Source organism: Nelusetta ayraudi, unplaced genomic scaffold, assembly GCF_046127955.1.
Source record: "Nelusetta ayraudi isolate G7.1 ecotype Tasmania unplaced genomic scaffold, CSIRO-AGI_Nayr_v1 ptg000031l, whole genome shotgun sequence".
Taxonomy (NCBI): Eukaryota; Metazoa; Chordata; class Actinopteri; order Tetraodontiformes; family Monacanthidae; genus Nelusetta; species Nelusetta ayraudi.
The window spans coordinates 1,900,568-1,921,003 of NW_027466081.1; the positions used below are offsets into that span (position 1 = coordinate 1,900,568).

The window sequence follows — 20,436 nt, forward strand, 5'->3', positions numbered from 1 at the left end:
ACAAGTTTTCGTTTTTTTATGTATTCCTCCATTGCTTCCAGTGTAAAGTGTCAGGTTCGCGCTCACATGGGCTCTTTCCCTTTGACTTTCATTCGGATCCACGGCCTTTAACGCTTTGTGCAAAAAGGAGTTTGACGTCTGACTTCCTGAGAATGCCAATGGGAAAACAGAACCTTGTGCTGTCCGTACGATTAATAAACAAATAATAAATAGATAATAAAATAATAATAATAATAAACAGCACCTCCTGCTGTCCGCGAACACGAGTGAAAAGAATAAAATGCTTACGGCACCTGGTATTCCCAGGCGGTCTCCCATCCAAGTACTAACCAGGCCCGACCCTGCTTAGCTTCCGAGATCAGACGAGATCGGGCGTTCTCAGGGTGGTATGGCCGTAAGCGAAAGACTCTGTTGCAAACAGGCCTTATAAAACTTTGGCACGAATATGTGTTTCATTTCAACGCTATTTTCAACGTTGTTTGGGGTGTTGTTGTTTTGTTTTTTTATTCAACTTCCAGAGCGGTACACACAAACGCCACGCTTCGAATCCTACATCCAGCTGACATTGTGCCACACAATCTGTACACCTTTTTCTGCATTCCTCCATAGTTTCTAATATAAAGTGGCCGTGTCCAAGCACGCATAAGATGTTTCCATTTAACTTTCATTCGGATCCACAGCTTTTAATGCTTTGTGCAAAAAAAAGGAGTTTAACGTCTGACTTCTTGAGCAAGCCAATGGAGAAACAGCACCTCCTGCTGTCCGTGAACACGAGTGAAAAGAATAAAATGCTTACGGCACCTGGTATTCCCAGGCGGTCTCCCATCCAAGTACTAACCAGGCCCGACCCTGCTTAGCTTCCGAGATCAGACGAGATCGGGCGTTCTCAGGGTGGTATGGCCGTAAGCGAAAGACACAGTTGCAAACAGGCCTTATAAAACTTTAGCATGAACAAGTTTTTTCATTCCGACACTATTTTCTTATTTCTGAGTTTATTTTTCTTTATTCAACCTTCAAGGTGCCGCACACAAATGCAACGCTTGGAACCCTACATCGAGCTGACGTGTGTCACACAATCTTTACTTCTGAAAAGCTGTGGATCCGAATGAAAGTTAAATTGAAAGAGCTTATTTGAGTTTGCGATAGAGGAATGCTTAAAAAGTTGTAAAGATTGTGTGACACACGTCAGCTGGATGTGGGATTCGAAGCTTGGCGTTTGTGTGCGGCACCTTGAAGGTTGAATAAAGAAAAAAAACCACCCAGAGACACGAAAACAATGTCGGAATGAAAGGCATGTTTGTACTGAAGTTTTATAAGGCGTGTTTGCAACAGAGTCTCTCGCTTACGGCCATACCACCCTGAGAACGCCCGATCTCGTCTGATCTCGGAAGCTAAGCAGGGTCGGGCCTGGTTAGTACTTGGATGGGAGACCGCCTGGGAATACCAGGTGCCGTAAGCATTTTATTCTTTTCACTCGTGTTCACGGACAGCAGGAGGTGCTGTTATACCATTGTTTTTCAATCGTATGTGTTAACGCTCATTTACGTTTGTGTCGATCTTTATATTTTACATTTAGTATAAGTGTGACAGCACTACAGTACCTGGTATAAATTGTTCAGTTGTTGGATGAAACGCACACTCCTATCACTTTCCTAAGTTTAAACACTTGAAACTTTGGAAAGTAGAATCCAAGAACTTTGAGTCATAGGACCCTTTGTCAATGTTCTACTACCAAGTGGGGCACGAAGGGCCCTGAGAGCCTTGCGGCCTCTGGACATGGGAAGAAAGAGGCCCGGGGGGAGCATTAGCAGTTGCTAATGCTAAAATGCTAATGCTAAAAAGCTAGGAGAGGACCGTGTGCAGTGCTCACGTATGTTTAACGCTGCATAAGCTGCAAATCACATTTATCACATTTGGTGAAATGTGAGGTAATAAAGCACACACAAATCTTGCCTCAAGGGTTTTCAAAGAACCGATAGCAACATAAAAAAAACCTCTGCTAAATCATATCACCTCAAATATTTGGTCTCTCTCTCTCTCTCTCTCTCTCTCTCTCTCTCTCTCTCTCTCGCGCTCTCTTGGATATTTGCTTTGGGAGAAAATGGTGGTGAATAATACTGAGGGCTGAGCTGCCAAAGACAGATCTTATACTAAATCAGATTTTTTTTAAATTATAGAATATGAACGAGTTAATTAACTACTTATAATACTGCAGCAAAGGTAAAAAAAAAAAATACAGGTTAAAGCTGACTTAATATTCTGCCTATTATTCAAAGGTCTGTTTTGCAAGGATTTTTTTTTTTCTCTTTGCGTTGTGCTTCATACGAGGTTCTTCACCACAACTGGCCATGGGAGCTGAAGCAGAGATTTTTTTTTCATCACTACTTTGTTTTTACAGAACAGCACAGCGCTACTTTGATTTCATGAGGTTCATTTAATTTGGCTAAAACATACATTTCAAGTGTGGCAGTATTTTTTTCTACAAGTCCCACAGTTAACTATTCATTTGAAAACAATTTGATTGGAGAATCAAATTGTAGAAGTGCTGCAGGTCCAAACACTGTTTGCACCATCAGGTGCCTGCTTCTCTTCTCAGCTCTTCTGCCAAACCTCCCCACTGGTCGGATCCCTCTGCCAGTGTACCAGGAGGCGTCAATGTTCGGGTCTGTTGTAGGAACATCATAAATATGATTGTCATTTAAAAAAACAAAACAAAACAAAACAAAACACAGAGAGGATGCATTAGCAGAAGAGTAACTTGATGTCTACTGAAATTGGATTTTACAAGAACTGGCAAGGCAAAGAATGTTAAATAAGTCAAATGCATTGCACATGCGTTCGATACAAAACTAGGAGATCAAGTTTTCTTTGATACAAGTTAAAGAAAGCCGTCATTGCAAAAGTTGCCAGCTGAATTCACAATCACTTCGATTATTTATGTCTTGGTAAAACTTAAGGAAAGCAAAGCAGGAAATGTGGGATCGCTCACTTTTGATCATGATGGAGCCGTTTCGATGTGAGCCGCCGACTGCTTCACTGAGGAGCAACAAAACACAACAAAGTAGCGCACACACCCTCATTGTAACTCCTGCGGAAAAAAATAACAATTGTGATTTGGGTTGCAGTTTGCACAAAAGACAAGATTAAGAAACTAATTAGCACAGCATTAGAAAGCATCAACCCCCCTTTTCTTCATGGTTTTGATTGTGATAATTCGTACATCCATTTTCATAATGTCACTAAATAGAATCTAAAATTTTACACATTTAGCTCACTCTAACATTAAAGGCCTCGTGTATGTGATCTAGCTCCATGCTGTGGTTTTAAAGAGTATTGCAGAAACGTCAACGCTTTTCTGATTTCTTACTTGATTTGAAATGATCAAGTCAAGTCAAGTCACTCTTCATCAATATTGCACCACCTCATCAGTTGACTAAAGTGTCACACGGGCCAGAAATAAAGCAATAAAAAAGAACATAACTTATGCTATCAAAAAAATTAATGACTTTGGACTACAATTTCATATATATATGTCTCAATTAAATTACACACTAGTGCCTATTAAATGTCAAACAGTGGATATTTAGGAAGAGGGTATCTGTATGGTAAAAAATTAATGAATAATAAAAACAGAGAATATTTTAATTTGATGACTATTTCTTGCACTGATAATGTACAGAATAAATGAAACCAGGGTAGAAAGAATTGAGAAATACTGTATATTCCATTCATTGGTACCATGCAGTTAAATAATCTTCCCATATTATAAATCTGCTATTTGTCAATAAATTTTTCTTTCCCGGCAATATTTCTGAAAGATAATTCTGTAAAAAATGTACCCCCCCCCCTTCATCCTGTGCAAGAAAATAATTTTGCTCTGTCAACTCACTGTTTGGAAAGTTTCCCCGTTGGATGGTCGAACTTCAGCTTCTCTCGTCCAAAAAAACGAACCTCAGTGGCTGATTAGGAGGAGGACACAGGACCAAACCGGGCTTCTTCCTCTTCCCTCAGGTGTGCAGAGTTAAGACAAACGGACAACAGGAGCAGCTGCCCGAGAGTCGTGCCCGACCTGCTGTTTTTAACTTTATCTTACGCGAACATCACCAATTTATGTCTCAGCGGGAGTTGAAGCGATGCGTTGCTGATGTCACCTGCTGCTGCTTCAATTTAAAACAGATGACCCCCCCCACACACACACTCTCTGGGACCAGGCTGCAAGATTGTGTCAAGGTACAAAAACGCTGAAATTGCGATTTGTCACTTTGGCCAAAAGCCTGTATGGTCTCCATGGCAATGTCATTTCTGTGATAACATAATTTTTTTTGTGTGTTTTCTCATTTTGATCCTACATATCAGATTAGTTACAGTCTGTTGTAAAGAGTCGGTGCAATATCTTTGCCGTGTGAACCTTTTGAAAAGACTTTGTTGACTGTCAATGTTGTCAGTGTTAGTGTAACATATCAATAAAATGGAGAGTTGGATGGAGTATCACACCATTGAAAAGTAAAAAAAAAAGTAAAAAAAACAAAACAAGATAAAAAAAACTTACGAAATACTTTGTTATATGAGTTTATTGGCCGTCACAGCAGACAGCTGATGGCTGAAAGACTTCAGAAATAAAAACCTACGTATGAATCATCTAGACTAGTTTTGTAGTATACAAACATTTAATATGCATTTCCTTCACGGCTTTAACAAGTAATAAAAGTTTGGTTCAGAAATGTCCAGCATGGTCTTTGAAAAACGATAAAAGATTATAAAGAACAATCACTGCACTACGGATAGAAAATGAGCAGGAAATCAGGCAGTTATGTATTCTATTTCACGCAACATTAACTAAATGGATCGTGACAGTCGCGGTACTGTTCCACAACACAAAGACAGACTGTGATAAATCAACACGCGTTATTCCCTCCCCCCGGAACCATTAAATCAAGATAAAAGAGAAAACAATTGCGATTCAGGAGAAATAGTACATGAGACATAGTTCTCTATGTGGTCCGTAAACTTCATGGATATTAAATGCATGTCTTTATTGTTCAGAATCCAGAAGTGTTTTGGTTGCAGTGACATATGATATATTGCAGCAAAGTTCATTTGCCCAATTATTCTTTGATAATTCTATTCTCATTCTTGGGTCTTTTTTCGTATTAGTCATCTGGAGTGGACAATATGCTGATTAAAAAAAAAAAAAAAAAAAAAAAAAATTCCCTGAAAATGACAAATTCAATTCTGAAAACCTTTTCAAATTCCCATCAAGCTGTTATGATCACTGCAAAAAAAAGGAAAAAGGCAAGAGAGGACTGTCAGCTCTGGGCTACGGTGGATACTTATGCAAAGAAGACCCGCTCCCTGTAGATAATAAAATCTTATTATAACAAACAGACAATAAACAAAATGAAATTACTCACATGGCAACACATGTTCTACCAGCAACAGGTCACCTACATTCTATAGAACCTTTAAGATGGCCCTCCAACCAACACACACACACACACACACACACACAAAAAAAATCATGATGAAAAAGCTTAAAATACGAATTTCTGGATAAATTGATCAACCAGGTCAATGCAAAACTAGATTAGATCAATCAAAAAAAAAAAAAAAAAAAAATGTTAAAAGCACTAAGTGGCAGAAACTGACAGAAATGACACAAAATTTTGTTTCACAATACCTTAACATAACAATTTAAACTTTTTATATATTAAAGACGTTTATTGGACGTAAACATCGATTTGTTGACACTTATTTAGTTTCATTCATTTAAAGGTTTACATACTTTCAGGTCACTGTTTTGTGAGAAATCACTAAATAAACTTTGTCAATCAATTATGTCATAAATCTGCGCTGAACATGGTTCCAATCACTCTTCTTTCTAAACACTGTCGCAGTGCCCTCTACTGGACAACGTGTGCAATGATTTCAATCAGACACCAGTTTTTGATTTTTTTGTTGCATGTTTCGAAATAAAGGTTTTACAGGCTTGCTGATATAAGCTAATGTAAATACAAATATTAGTCTAGAAGAAAATGAGCTTCATTTATCAGGACGTATAAACAAAGTGCGAAAAAGTGCGCAGAAATATACAATAATAGGATAAAAACTCATTAGCAAGGGGAACACTTAAAATATATTATATGACTCTTGCAGAAGAAAGGGAAGCGTCGTCAGTCACAGGATGCTCAGCCTCCTCCTCACAACCCCTGTCTCATTACCGGCTTCTGCAAGACAAAGACCCAAAAGCAGAGGGTGAACAGCTGATTGGTTAACGATTTAGCTCGTTGATCATTCCGTGCTGTGATTAGGTTAATAGAATCTAACTCTAACGTTGAGATTTTGCGGGAAGAGGTGTTGATTTTCTCGATTTCGAAGACAAAAACCAAAAGTAAAACAGCAAATCAACCATTCATATTATCAGAAAACAACCAAAAATTGAAATAAAAACACTTGGTAATAATTGTCACATTGCACAGACATTATTTGGTTGGTAGAACAAATCAAAATCAATTCAAAGACAAAGAATCATCCGAAACCACCACCAGATCACGTCAGATTGATGAAATTGTCCTCCGTGTGATTCAATCCCAGTTCAACCAACAGTGAAGAGTTCGTTCCCGAGCACAGATGCGTTTGGAGAGAAAAGACGATAGATATTATTTTTTTGTTACTTTCTCTTTCTGCCTTTCGTTTTCAAAATGAGACGTTTATGTTTTATTTTGAAAAGAATCCACCTTCCTGATTATCCTGACTGCTTCAATCAGCTTAAGGCGCCAATGCGCGCGGACCGTGCCAACAAAAGTTCTACGAGTGTCTTTTGTGACACACGTTTAACTCGCTGAAGGCTGGTCACATGATGGAATCCAGGCTAAGAAGATGGATGAAACGTTAATAGTACCCAAAACTAGTCTAATCAAGCCTAACCTTTTCCAATAAAGTTAATTGCCTCGGATGCAATAATCTCTGTTAACCACTAGATGGGATCTAGCCGTCACAAAGTTAGCCAATCAGGCTCCTTCACGTTTCTCTTTTTCCAAACGGCATCCGTGTTTTTATCAGAGTGGAACTCTTCACCGCAACCGTGGAGAGCAACTGTACCGCAGCGGTGGACCTGGTCTTGGGTTTGGCCACCGGGGTCCTCTGGGTCAGGGAGCCCCTGTAGACAGTGTTCCTCACAAACCTGTCAGCCTGGTCTGGGGACATACAGCAGCTATGTTGCACAAGCATCTGCTCTGCATTATTTATTTTAAAGGGCTTCTCTGTGTCATGGTTAAAAGCTGAAAAGAGAAGACCATCGCCTCTGATAGACTTTCATGAGGTTTGAAAAGCATTATTCACCGGACCGCTGACTTTCCTGGGGTACAATAAACCCAGATTTTCCAGTGATGTCTCTCAGTTTATTGAGCTGTTGATGCTTTTAGCTATCGGCTATCAGCACAACTTGGAGTTTAAGAGAAGGCAGTAGAGCCCCAAGAATAGCTCGTGGACGATGTTTTTTTTGTCTCTTTTCCTCTATTGCACCGCTGTGTACAGACCTTTGTGAACTGTGCCGTACACAGAGACCCTGGCCGGTCACTAGAAACACCAGACCATCGTGTTCCTTGCCTAATTATTAACTTAAGTTGGCTTCGGTCAGTCCTAAGGGGATGTGAAGGGCCCCTGGGATCACGTCTGATGGACACAATGTCGGTTCTTACTTGTGGGAAAGTTGTGGGAAAGCCTCCTCGCAGGCACTGGGATCGCAGACTAGAGGAAGACAAAAGCGGAGGAGGGAAATAAATGAGTAAGAATGTGTCAAACCAGCCTTTTTTTTTGTTGTTGCACTTTTGAGTGTAGAAAGGTTAATCAAAGTCAAATGGCTTGGAAGAAATGACCTGTGAGACCAAAAAAAAAGTGACAGTTTTTTGTATTTCAGTTTTTTGACTTCAAAAGCCTAATCTATACTTGCCACTTTTTGAATTTTTTATGACACTGTCTTTATTCCTTGTTATGCACAATCACGTAGGCTTCTGGACAGCAACATTTTCCTGCCATATAACGAGCCGTGACAAATAAAATCTTTGAATCCTGACATATTCTGGGTTTTTCAAACAGCCGTGCTATTTGATCTGCATGTAGAACATAAACATACATAAACAAAGAAATACGCAAGGCAGACTGATCGCGGAGATATCTTATAACGCTCGTAAATTGCTTGGGTCCCTTTCACTCATGCAGTCTCAGCGTGAACGTCTGGTCATGAGAGCCCTTTGAAGAAATAGCCGAGTCAGAGACGTGTGATAAAAAACAGGGAGCTGCGAATAGCTTGTGAACATTAGCAGCTGCAGTGTGGCGAGTTTGATCCAAACATTTCATTATCAGAGGAACATGACTGGCTTGGGACACGACAACTCACTATGGGGTGGTGACGCACGCCAAGTGTATGGAAGAGGATCAAGGGCCACAAGCAGAGAAAAAAACATTAAGATAAGATTTTTTTTTTCAAGTTTCCAATTGGAGAATAACGTTGAAATTTTGAGATTAAAGTTGAAATTTCGAGAATAAAGCTGATGTGAAAAAAGACAAAATTTCGTGAATAAAATTGAACTTTTGCAATAAATGTCAACTTGAAGTTAAAATGTCAGGAATAGAGTCGAAAGGCTCTGCGCGCAAGTCTAGCGGAGTGCTTCTGTTTTTGCCAGTTTTCTGATTACTGTGGGTGAACCTTGTGGGATGAAATCTTTTTTCGGCAGTTTTCTTTTAACTGTGGGTCACTTCCGTCCATTCAGCCTGTTCACCAATTTCCTCTTTATTTACGTCGACTTCATTCACAAATTTTTATTTTTTTTTACGTCAACCTTTTTCACGAAATTTTGACTTTATTCACGAAATTTCAACGTAAAACTCTAAATGAAAACTTAAATAAAAATCTCCCTCCTGTAATGTTTTCCCCTTCTTGTGGCCATAATCCTCTTTCACACAAGTGTCCCCTCTGCACAAATAGCTGTGTTTCAGTCACGTCGTTACGATGACGCGCGAAGGTGGCGCGAATTCGGATGGAGTGCAGGAAGTAAGAAGTGGATTGGTTACAGCGATTGGAGCAACCGAAAATGCAAAACATTGGCAACCAAGCCACCTTTCACTTCCTGTCCTCCTTCTCCAGTCGTGCGGCGTCGTGTGAAAACAACCAACAGGAAGCCTTGAGTTTGAACCAAATGGCTTCACAGGTTGCGGAGAAATGTAAACTGTGTTGCACTGATAGTGTGACAGACACAAGGTTCAGCCAATCACCTTCTAATGTTGTATTGTTCTATTTCCACCTATTTTCTATGGGCTCTTTGGCAGATGAACTTGAAATTCATTCAAAATTTTTTTTTACCCTTCTCCTTTTATCACCCGGCATGCCGGCGGCGTTGAGTGCAGCGATCCTGTCCTCGATGTAAAAGACCTTTGGGACACACACACACACACACACACACACACACACACACACACACACAGAGGCACACAGCTCAGCCATTTCTATACCTTCAAAACAAATTCAAAAAGCCAGCCAGGCTTGAACAAATCTTCAGATTTCTTTCTTTTTTTTTATTCAAAATGTATTTCTTTTGCCCCCCAAACCTCGCTCTGGGCGTTCTGGACGTCCGCAGCTGCCTGTGCGATCTTGTCCTCCAGTTCGAACAGCAAAGCCGTGGAGCCTTTAAAGCTCTGCGCCTTTGAACCCTCCTCTGAGGGGCACCGCTCCGCCTGAAGGTCAGGCTATGGAAAAAAAATGTGAACATATTGAATGAATTTTCAGAACCGGCTGTAAAAACCCACAAAGATCAGCGATAGACTGAGGACTGGTCCTAGTTTACGAAGAGCGAGTGCAGCAACGTTTATGCTTTTTTTCATCTTATATACTCAACTGGAGTTTCCTCCTATTATCGCTTATTTCAAAACCGCTAGCTTTAGCTTTAGCTTGCTGCTAACACTTTGTTGAGACCTTCTCCGTGTTCGGAAAGGGACAAAAACACAGCAGAGCCAAAGTCTGCCTGGCCGTGCTGTCACCTGCCTGAGAGAGCCATCACCGCCCATTGTGACATCACAAAGGACTGATGTTTATAAGGATTTTTTTTCAACCCAAAAAACTCAATAGAATGTAAAAATTGAATGTAAAACATAAAAGTATACAGTATAAAGAACTGTAAAATGTATAGAAAAAACCTCTTGAGGTTTAGGTTAGTAGCAATATGTTACTGCTGTTATGTGTTACAGATGAACCTCGACCTCATAGATCAACGTTGGTTTTGCGCAAACGGTTTTGTGGTGGAAAATTAAGCATTTTAGACGTATTATCTTCAACCCTACAAAAACCTGTAAAAATGTAAGATTTTTGAGGGCAGCAGCAGCTGTTTTCCTCTAAATTCAGAAAATCTGGGGTTCATTTTTCAGACAGGCAAAATTATGCCGAGTCTGGGGTGACTTGATTTATAACCGCCACATGTTCTTGATCTGGAGTCCTGCAGTAGTGGAGGTTTTTTCTTCTTCAGAGTGCACAACATCCAGCGAACCAGATGTGCCGTTTCTCAGTCCTTAACAGTCTTCCTGGCAACAACGTTTCTTTTTATTTTAACATCGAGCTCTGAAAGCAACTACCTTCTCAGAGTTGGTCTGCTCCTCCTCCAGCCTGGAGGCGGCTACGCTGGCCCTGGACGTGGGTCTGGTCGGTATCCTGGAGGGCTTGGCCTCCTCTTGGGGCCTGTTTGACTCCTCCTCTTCTTCTTCTTCTTCTTCTTTTTCTTCTTCTTCTTCTTCTTCCTCCTCGTCGTCGGAGGTGAGGCTGTGGTTGCTGATGTTGTCTGCCATCTCATTGAGCCTCTGCCTCAGCTGCTGCTCCTCGAAGTCCGCCTCCTCCCACTGAGGTACAGGAGAGGTGCTGCTCGGGGTCGCGCGAGCCTGGCGGTTTTGAGAGGAAAACAAGTTGAAATGATGTCAAGAGTAGGATTCAGTTACGCCAAGAGGTAAAGGTAAAGCAGCCTCATTGTCGTTACACAGCTGTACAATGAAATTGCAAGATCACAAAGCAGCTACAACTACACATAAGAGGATGTGGCGTCTATGGGTGAGAAATGTATTCGATAATAGTTCTCTAACAACAATATGTCTCCATCCTGTCAATGGACTCTCCAGAAATGAGAAGTCTGTCCTTTACTTCCTCTGCTTGCTCCACATTTTAAATAGTAAGCGCCAGAAAACTCACACTTCTGGATATGGATCAGTTGTGAAGTCTGTAAGGACATAGTTCTTCCAGATACCTCTAGTTTATGACCACAGCCCTTTTCCCGGTGTTGGCCTCTAACTGCCTAGTTTTTGTCCCCTTCTAAACATATCTGAACAAGTTTTTTTTTTTTGGCCAAATTGTGATATCTGCCTAACTTTACCAATGAGCTTGCTAAATTTTTTTTTTTCTTTCTTGTTTTCCGAAAATGTTCAAATATGACTTAGGCAACTATGCTATTAGGCTAACAATATGCAAGGTCCAACAAAGCTTTCGCAAAGCTTTATGCTTTTATTATATTTATTAGCCTCATCCCAGATGCCAAATCATTAACCAGCTAACAAGCTCCATAGTTAATAGTCGGCTTCTGAAAAATCCCAATTCGCCTTCATTCGAACAATGCAACCCAGTCAGCCTCTCTGTCCCTTCTTTGATTTAATTTAGAAAGGTTGAACACTGCAAACGGAGGGCCAAACATGGTGTTCTATTTCGTCATAATTGATCACATGGAGACGGAGTGCGTTCAAATTTGTTTGAATTTCGTCTTTTCGTCACAGACATTCACTGCTTTCAAATTTGCCAAGTATCTCAAATATAAAACACGCAAATGCGTCTGATTTACACTCAGTGTTGATGCATTAAAGCTGGAGAAAGCTGCTCTCTGTACAGACCTTCAAGAGCTCTGTGCCAGCTGTCCTTTCAAAAGCAGTAAAGATGCTTAATGCAAATTGATTTCAGCTGTGGTTCGCCACAAGATAGACAGTTAAACACTGTGTGCGCTGTGAATTCCTTCTCTCACTTAAAGCTTGATTAGTTGCCTGCCAGAGTGGGTTTACGATTAGCTGTTTTTTTGGGGCTGCTCCTCTGGTATTTGCTGCATAGTATACATACATGAATTGTCAGTGTGCAAACAGACATCAAGCCCACACGAGACGATAGTATCATGAGAAGATTGTATATAGGAAACTGTGGTCCCTTCTTTAGCATTGTGGTTTATATTTGTGCAATTCCATTTTTGGACACATGGGGTTGGAAAAAGGAACATTGTATGGTATGATGTCTTAATGTTACTGTTAAAACAAACTTATAAGTGTACTATAACTATAAGTGAGAGAATTTCCCGAGTGTTAGACGTGATGAACAATAATTAAATGAAAGAAAGGCCAAAGTGAACTCAGAATGCTGCAGACTTTCAATCGGGACATCAAAAAACCTTCACCTCTGCTGCAATTGAGGTTGATGGTTTTCTGTCACGTGGTGTGTGTGTGTGTGTGTGTGTGTGTGATTTACCAGTTCCTCCTGCTCATAGGTGGACGTGATCTTCTCCTCCAAGTGGTTCAAGAAGCTCTCGACGGCCGACACCTGTCTGTTCAGGTCATTGAACTGGGGAAGGGCAGACATGAGACATTCGGCTTAATTTCCCCCCAAACTTGGCAAATCCAATAGAAACTTGGCACATAAGTAGGTCATAACAAAAGTGGATGGTGACTGGTCACCAGATTTATAATTGGTGGCCTTAGGATCAATCAGGCCGGACTTGGACCAGATTCTGACCTACTTATTCCCTGAAGACTCTGGCCTAAAACATGTCCCTATTTGAAAAACATACTTTTACCCAATAAATAAACGTGTTAGACTAGCAGCATTTAGAGGGAGTGAAACTTTGCTATTTGGCACAGGTCCCCATCTCCTAATAACTGGAGCCAGCCACCGGGGGGAGACCAAGATGCAACGGCTTGTCAGTGTATTTTTTTGGGGGCTAAACAAAACACTGCTGCTTTGTATGGAAAACTGTATTCTAACCTTCCACTTCAGATGAAACACTTCCTAAGTTTTTGGCATCACTCCCATACGTCCATGTGGTAAAAAGCCTGCAGACCATGTCTGCAAATGGTTCAACAAGTGAACCCGTCAAAATTTTCAATTGCCAGTCTAGCCATGGAGCTCGGATTACAGCTCTAATCCTAATGGCTTAAAATTAAAGTTTTCCATTCGTCCCTGCAACCTGCAGATTTTCCACCTTACGAACACGGACCAACAAGACGCTGCTTGGACCCTGAGGCCAGTGACGAGCCACCGGGGCTGTTCTTGATTTCAGACACGTGCTCGCTGGAGCCGTGCGCCGCCTTCAGCTGCCTGTTTGCGTTGCCCAACTGCGAGGCGAACCTGGCGTGACACGCCGGACATCAAAGCCGCCGATCGGCGCCGCCAGGTGGCACCGATAACGACGCAGAGTGCGATCGGATCCTCGTTTTCGGATTTCTTATCTTCGCCGAGGTCATCAGTGAGTGGACACGCGGCGTGTCGGAAAACCGCAGGTGCCAACCGTGTGGAGGACGGATGACAGGCGCGGGTGCGGAGTTATTGATTGCTGACAGGCGGACAAACGGCCAGACTGAAGGTAAACAGTCTGTTTTTATCGTCCTTTCCCAGGAGGGAGGCGCACGCCAACGCATAAATAGACACTGATGTAATGTTTGTGACGTCTCTGTGATCTTGCAGCTGTCGCAGCGTGTCCGTGCCGTTCAGACTTTAACGTGGTTGCTGGCTGAATAAATAAGCCTAGGAACGAACGACAACAACAACAACAACAACAACAATCTTATGCATGTGAGCCACATTGTCGAAGACTTCAAGGGCACTGACGCCATCATCAAGGAGCAAGCAGTGAAACTAGAACTGTTTGATGAGAAGCTGCTTTAGAACAACATTAAGTATTCTCCCTAAATGGAGGAGTTTTCATTTGAAGAGATTTATTCCGTGAGCCCATTGCTAACGTTATTTGCTTATTCTGAAGAGGCCTCCCAACTCAGCAAACTGCAGAGAGCGACGAGCCAGGAACAAGAGGTCAAATGTCAGCAGCGGGATATTTTTCCCATCGTGCCACGGATGAGTTGAAAATCCTCCAAAGCAATTAAACGGTGACATCACACTTAAATCCACGGTATTATCTCATCTTTGCAGCCTTTGGATGGTAAATCTAAAAAAAAAAAAGCACACCCCAAAGACAGATATATGTTGAACAATATTCTTTTAGATATGTGCTTAAAAAAAGCCACACGAATATTGATGTGAAAATGTGAGCGCTGATTGAAATTTATCACTCAGTGGTTGTTGATCACTTTGAATTACGAGTGTCATATGAAAACCTCATGGATGGTCTGTGTGTGTGTGTGTGTGTGTGTGTGTGTGTGTGTGTGTGTGTGTGTGTGTGTGTGCGTGTGTTTGTTGGGAGGCGTGCAACCGCAAAACTGATGTCATTAAAAGTTTAGCGTCTTCATCGTGAGTCAAGATTCGAGCGATTTGCAGTTTCTCTGCCGCTGCTGCCGCCCCACACAAATTCATATTACGCGAAAGCTATTTGAATTGGAAAAGTCCAAAGATCTTTTTGCTCTTGTCATTATTCGAACTGTCTGATATCTTTTAGGAATTCAAAATAACAAAAATAATTCCCGCACACGTCCCACACGTTTGTCAAGCAAAAAAAAAAAAGAAGGAAGGAATTCAAAATAAACACTTTTTTGAGTATTTGAACACAGAATTTAAAACAATCCCTGTGGAAGTTTTGCAACAAATCCCACAAATACTGAGAGAAGACATCGGTAAATTCCGATTCGAATCCAAGTTTTAAATCCATCACCAACTGACACAAGACTTAAACAGAGTCAACAGCATGCCAAATGCACTTTCGATCCAGACCCAAATCTGCATATCCCTGGGATCTAGAAGTGATTAGTAGAAGATGTGTTGGATGAGAGACCTGTGGTGGGGGGTTGGCTGAGCTCAGGCTCTCCTGGGACGTCCTGCCGAAGGAAGCCAGATGGGACGGGTAGAGGGAGCAGGACTGGGAACGCTCGTCGTCCCCCTCGGAGTCGTCTGGGCCGTTGGCGAAGCTGTTGCTGCTGTACCGGGGTCCCCAAGTCCCTCCGCTGCCCCCTGATGAGCCACTGAGGCGGGAGACGGACCGGGACGGGATGGTCCGGTTCTCCGCAAAGGAAAAGTCATCTGGAAAAATGTAACACAGCAACACCAGTGAAACAAAACTTTCTTTCTTTCTTTCTTTCTTTTAAATTGTTAGCAATCCTGCAATGTTGTTTGTGACCTTGCTGGTCCAAAGCTTTGTTTTGCTCCTCGAGGATCTGGTGGAAGACGGTGGCGATGTCAGGGCGGGCGAGCACCGACTCCATGAAGTCCTCGGAGTTCGGGGTCTGCGACAGAAGCCGGAGGACAGTGAGGTCGGATATTGTCCCACGGCTCGAACAGGGACATGAAGAAAGAAAGGATTGGAGTCCCAGAGGGAAGCGCGCAGGTTCTCCTGGTTTGGGGCCGTCTTGCAGTTTTTACCTGATGAGACTGTTGTCTGGTGTCGATGTAGTCGCAGCCCGGCTCGAAATCAAAGGGGTCGACGGTGAGCCTTCTTTTGGATTTTTTCATCTTTTGCAGCGGAGGGAGCAGAAAGGGAAACACCATCACCGACAGCGAGGAGCAAGAAGAAGAAAGATGAAAGAAGCGAGAAAATTCCCACTGTGACTTGATATTTTTTTCAATGAGCAAAACTCAGGTCTGACAGACTGTCTGGTCTGCTGGCTTGGAGGGGTCACGACACTGCGTCTGTACATTTTTGACAGCCTGAATCCCAGTCACAATCCCACAAAGTACAATCAATCAATCAATCAATGGATCTTACTGGAACAGACTCTCCCCCCCCAAAAAACTTATTTGTATCACCAGTATTTGGTTTCCGGAAAGAAAGTGTCACACAGAAAGACATTCTTTTGGACCACACTTAATTTAGTTTTGGGACCTTTTCTTCTTCTTTTTCTAGTTTAGCTAGCTTAGGTATCTGTAGCTGTTGTTTGTTGCTTTTGGATAATTGTCTTTGTTAAATATTACATCTTCACTTAACTTATCTTATTCGTCTTTATTTTTGTTTTTTCTTTCTCGTCTGCCTAATAATAATAATAATAATAATAATAATAATAATAATAATAATAATAATTATAATCAAATAATAATTGTCTGTTAATTGTCTTTGTGAAATGCTTGAAATATGTGTGCAGTATTCGCATCTTCATGCATTTATGTGTGAATGTTCATATATGTTGAGATGTTTTTAAGATGTGGTTTCTGACCGTGGCTACGGGGGCCCTGAAGTGCAAAACACAAGATAAAATCGCTAAACACGACAGCAAAGGAAAATCCCGCGAAAACGTCATGCATGTCACATAAGAACTGATATGAAAACCGCCAGATGTTGCAGTACGCCAGACACACCAGTGGGAGGCAGTAGGGCCCTCCCGTCCCGGGGAAAATCTGCGGGCTGCAGAGAGCTCCAGTTTCGTTTCTTCTGCCTTTGTTCAACATCCAGCAAACTCGCGCTCACAACACAATACAGCCACAACAAGTCACGTTGGAAAGTCTGACGGCGTGTCCGCAGACCCGGCCGGGCCCGGCCGTCCTGTCAACAGCTCCGCTACGCAGCAGCTACAAGCGGCGGCTGAAAATAAGCAATACGCTCAACTCCCACATTACACAGAGGCCGAGGCGTAAACAATTGTAGATTTAAGTTTTATGGCGAATTCCTGTGGACTCAGCGGCAACGTTTTACAATCTCAGGAGCTGGAAACCAGAAACTCTCTCAAGTCGAGACACTTTCATGTGCGTCGTGCTGGCTTTTTTTTATATATATATATATTTTTTTTTTACCCACAATCCACTGCTGATCGAGTCGGGTGGGCCTTGGGTAACGATGCACTTAAGGTTATTTGAGAGCTTCAGCAGAAAGGCCAGACAGACAGCCCAAGAGGAGGGAAATCTTGGCACCACCAAGAGCAACCTCAGAGGGGCCATGCATTATTATTATTTTTGAAACAGACCGATAAATATAGCGATAGATAGACAGACAGATGGATAGATAGATAGCAGTGTCAGGCCTGTGTTAAGAACATTTGTTTTCTAAAACTATTCCTTTAACACAATTAGATTTGACCACATTGCTGGGTTAGGGTTAGGGTTATATATATGTGTATGTATATATATATATATATATATATATATATATATATATATATATATATATATATATATATGTATATATATATTTACACACACACATATATATATATATATACATATTTTAACCATTTGAACAAATGAATACACGTATTTAAACTTTTTTCAAATGACCAAACTACCTTTTTGATGTTCAGAGCAGGCACAGACACAGCAGAGGAAACAAGCCCCACTCTTGTGGAGACCCGCATGCATTACTTCCTGCTGCCATTCGACAAGATTATTGTTGCTTTTAAAGGAGTTTACCTCTTTGTAGTGCGGCGAATCTGCTGCGTCCATACTGCGCTCCTCATAGCCGTCTGTCGGTAAAGAAGGCAGGACATTAGGGCTCCGGCAGCTTCAGAAGAAATGTGCCTTTGTGCGAGCGCATCCGTGAGTCTCCCACGAGTGTGAAACCTTCAGAGTCACATTCTGCATCCCTGCAGGACAACTCTGCAGCAAACCCCTGGCCTTCGGGTTCGACTACAGCAGCACAAAAATAGATCACCCACTCCAAGAAGTGGCCTGCGGCCCGAAGAGGCATAAGAATGGAAATGTTTATGTGCTGGGTTCCCTGCTGGGTTCCCAGATAACGGTCCCCTCTGACAACAGAGAAGGTAGACGGGGCCTGGAACAAACAGAGCTGCAGGGAGATGAGTTGGAAGTACAGGAATGAGCCTGGAGACAAGACCAATGAATACGAGACTTATGCAATCAAACAAAAGTACACAAAAACATTGGTGGGTGAACATTCACATCACATTCTTTAAAAAAAAAAAGACGCACATTCACCGTGGCTCTATCCTGTAAGGGACCTCAACAGAAAAGGCAAACGTCAAGCCTGTTTCTCTGTAAGTGAACCTGTCATGACCAGACTCGTGACCCTGCAAGTCTTCTCTCCCAGACGGTAATCCTGTGAGTGTGACCTACAGGTAAGAGAGCAGATCTTACAATTGGAATGGAACCAAATTTGAGGCTTTATTTTGAAACCATAGATCAGATTTGAGCTTTTCATTAAAAATGTGTGGCTGAAAAGCACTTTTAAAGGCTTTTTGTTTGACACTGACAGAAATGGATTCCCCTGTAATCTCCACTGACTGGAGTGAAATGCATTCTGGGCAATGGGCTTTCACAAGACCACACAGTCTACCTGTGATATGAAGTCTTGGCTGACGGGATGTCTTGAGGGATCGGAACAGAACTTGGATGGCGGGAGGTGACGTTCCACAGGTCTGCCAGATCCCAAGTCCACACAAGTTCACGTAATGAGAAATGGCCGATAAATTCTGCAGGTCAACCCTTTGTGACCTCACACAGGGAACTTGATACCTCTCTCAAGTGGGTGACAACCCAACTCCAGCCACGTCGGCTCCCTCCCGCCCTTGAAACCAGATTGTTGTAGCCCAAACGTGTAGGAGGTCCAACAAAGCGATGAGTTTTTCCAGTCAGCAGTTTAACAGAGGGATTTCATAGAGTTGTTTTTACATAGTTAATCATGCAATAATTAAGTATAAATCTGATTTAATGTCTCTCTTTGTCCATCATTTAGAGACAACATTTCACCAAAGTCACATTAATGGTGATCTTGACATAGATAAAAAGGTTTTCCACATTATTTGAGCCAGCAAATAACCGAAGATAACGGTTCACAAAATGACAGATCCCTCTTGAAGAGACCCATGTGTGCCCTTTACCTCCTTCTGCCAAGCTAAAAATAAACATAGACTTAAGTTTTCTCTTTGTTCACCGATTACATATAAATCATCACTAAAAATCATAGTTGAGGTCATGCCAGTTGTTGCCATATAAGGGGTGACCAGACAGAGAGAATGATCTCCAAGAGAGCCAGGAGGGGGTCAGGGTTGGTAAAGTATACACTATGAACCACAATCCCAAAATTGTATTTGTTCTTTTTTTCCCCCCGTCAGGTATCGATTAAGCAATTTCAAGTCTGCTTGGGTTTCATAAAAAAAAAAAAATCCAACAAAAATAACGTCAACGTAATGTCAACAGGAAGCAGCAGTGTGTTCTAACTTCTTGGGGAAAAATTATTTAATGTTTAACGAGGTCATGAGTTCTGCATTTAACCATAAAAATCATACAACTAATGAACACTGCATTGCATGACATTCACGTTCATTCAATTGTCCATCTGCTGTCACTGCTCGGAGATATTTTAAACTAGTGGATGATTCTCCCAGACGAGATCCTGAGAGGAACTCTGACTGAACTCTTCTTGGACTTTTTTCTATTTTCCTCTGCATCATCAAACTTTTTTTTTTTAAATGAACATATTGGCTTTTATCTTGTGCTGGACAAAATGTCTGCAAAACCAAAGGCGGAGATGCTATAAAATAAAAACGTCTGTGGTTTTTGCAAAAACTAACCTTGGTGTTTCTTTTCTAAAAAATGTGGCTCAAATTTATTTTTGGGAGGCTGCAAGCGGCACTAAGTATTGTTTCATCTGGTTTCGAAATAAATAAATATCCGAGCCTCGCTGACATAATGGTTGCATGAGATCAGATTTTATGTGGTTATTTTATATTTTATTTTGCGTTTGTTTCCTCTCTCCGCCTTTCACAAGACTGCTGTTTCAGTACACTGAAATACTGGCCTTCGCGTTGACGGCGACGATCTGGCGTCAGGAGGCTGTAAATCGTAAACACGTGTGAGAGGAGGCCTCCCTGTCTTCAGCCTTCACCAGACCCCAGAACTGAAAGCCTGTAAATTCTTTTTAATTGTTTTTATCGTGACATTTGGTCGGCAAGAGGCAAGACGTGACCTGTAAATCTGCTGTTGCAGAAAAGGTGTAAATAAAAAGAAAAAATCTGGGGATGTGTTTGGGAAGCGGGAAGCAGTATTTTATGAATAAAATAATAGCGTACGCTAACAACTATGTAAAGTAACTGGGGTAAACAATGACGTACCCATGATGACTGTGCTGTTGTTGCTCTTCCATTGCTAAGTGTATCACAGAGGCAGCTGCGCTTTCCAAGTGTCCGTATACACACAAGGCTAATTTCAGGCTAAGTGCAGCTTCCTGGACAAGTCTTATGTCATGTCCACCACCCCCGCACCTCCCAAAAAACATGAGGGGGGCATAGGTGCATATCTGCGGTGCTAGTCTAGAGTCATTAAACTGT

The 20,436-nt window shown here is 41.8% G+C and overlaps 1 protein-coding gene, 1 long non-coding RNA gene and 3 other non-coding genes across 5 annotated transcripts in view; 1 reads left to right on the forward strand and 4 right to left on the reverse strand.

The window, feature by feature from the left end:
- Positions 1–281: 281 nt before the first annotated feature.
- LOC142891561 (5S ribosomal RNA) lies at positions 282–400 on the reverse strand. Its single transcript, XR_012927285.1, has one exon. It is a non-coding gene; the product is annotated as a 5S ribosomal RNA (ribosomal RNA).
- Positions 401–789: 389 nt separating this feature from the next.
- On the reverse strand, positions 790–908 carry LOC142891562 (5S ribosomal RNA). Its single transcript, XR_012927286.1, has one exon. It is a non-coding gene; the product is annotated as a 5S ribosomal RNA (ribosomal RNA).
- Positions 909–1,340: 432 nt separating this feature from the next.
- Positions 1,341–1,459, forward strand: LOC142891563 (5S ribosomal RNA). The gene has a single exon (XR_012927287.1). It is a non-coding gene; the product is annotated as a 5S ribosomal RNA (ribosomal RNA).
- Positions 1,460–2,573: 1,114 nt separating this feature from the next.
- On the reverse strand, positions 2,574–4,127 carry LOC142891286 (uncharacterized). The gene is made up of 3 exons (XR_012927251.1): positions 3,890–4,127; positions 2,990–3,088; positions 2,574–2,665 (listed from the first exon to the last, which is right to left on the reverse strand). It is a non-coding gene; the product is annotated as an uncharacterized LOC142891286 (long non-coding RNA).
- A 788-nt stretch (positions 4,128–4,915) lies between these two features.
- Positions 4,916–20,436, reverse strand: part of LOC142891365 (melanophilin-like) — a 32,368-nt gene continuing 16,847 nt past the window's right edge. Inside the window, exons 5-15 of the mRNA XM_076030840.1 lie at positions 17,561–17,613; positions 15,587–15,676; positions 15,345–15,450; positions 15,003–15,247; positions 12,533–12,625; positions 10,621–10,920; positions 9,604–9,741; positions 9,359–9,427; positions 7,698–7,746; positions 7,099–7,193; positions 4,916–6,224 (exon numbers count right to left, since the gene is read on the reverse strand). Of these exons, the coding sequence (XP_075886955.1) occupies positions 6,198–6,224; positions 7,099–7,193; positions 7,698–7,746; positions 9,359–9,427; positions 9,604–9,741; positions 10,621–10,920; positions 12,533–12,625; positions 15,003–15,247; positions 15,345–15,450; positions 15,587–15,676; positions 17,561–17,613 (1,265 nt within the window). The 3' untranslated portion in view covers positions 4,916–6,197. The remainder of the gene's footprint in view (positions 6,225–7,098; positions 7,194–7,697; positions 7,747–9,358; positions 9,428–9,603; positions 9,742–10,620; positions 10,921–12,532; positions 12,626–15,002; positions 15,248–15,344; positions 15,451–15,586; positions 15,677–17,560; positions 17,614–20,436) is intronic.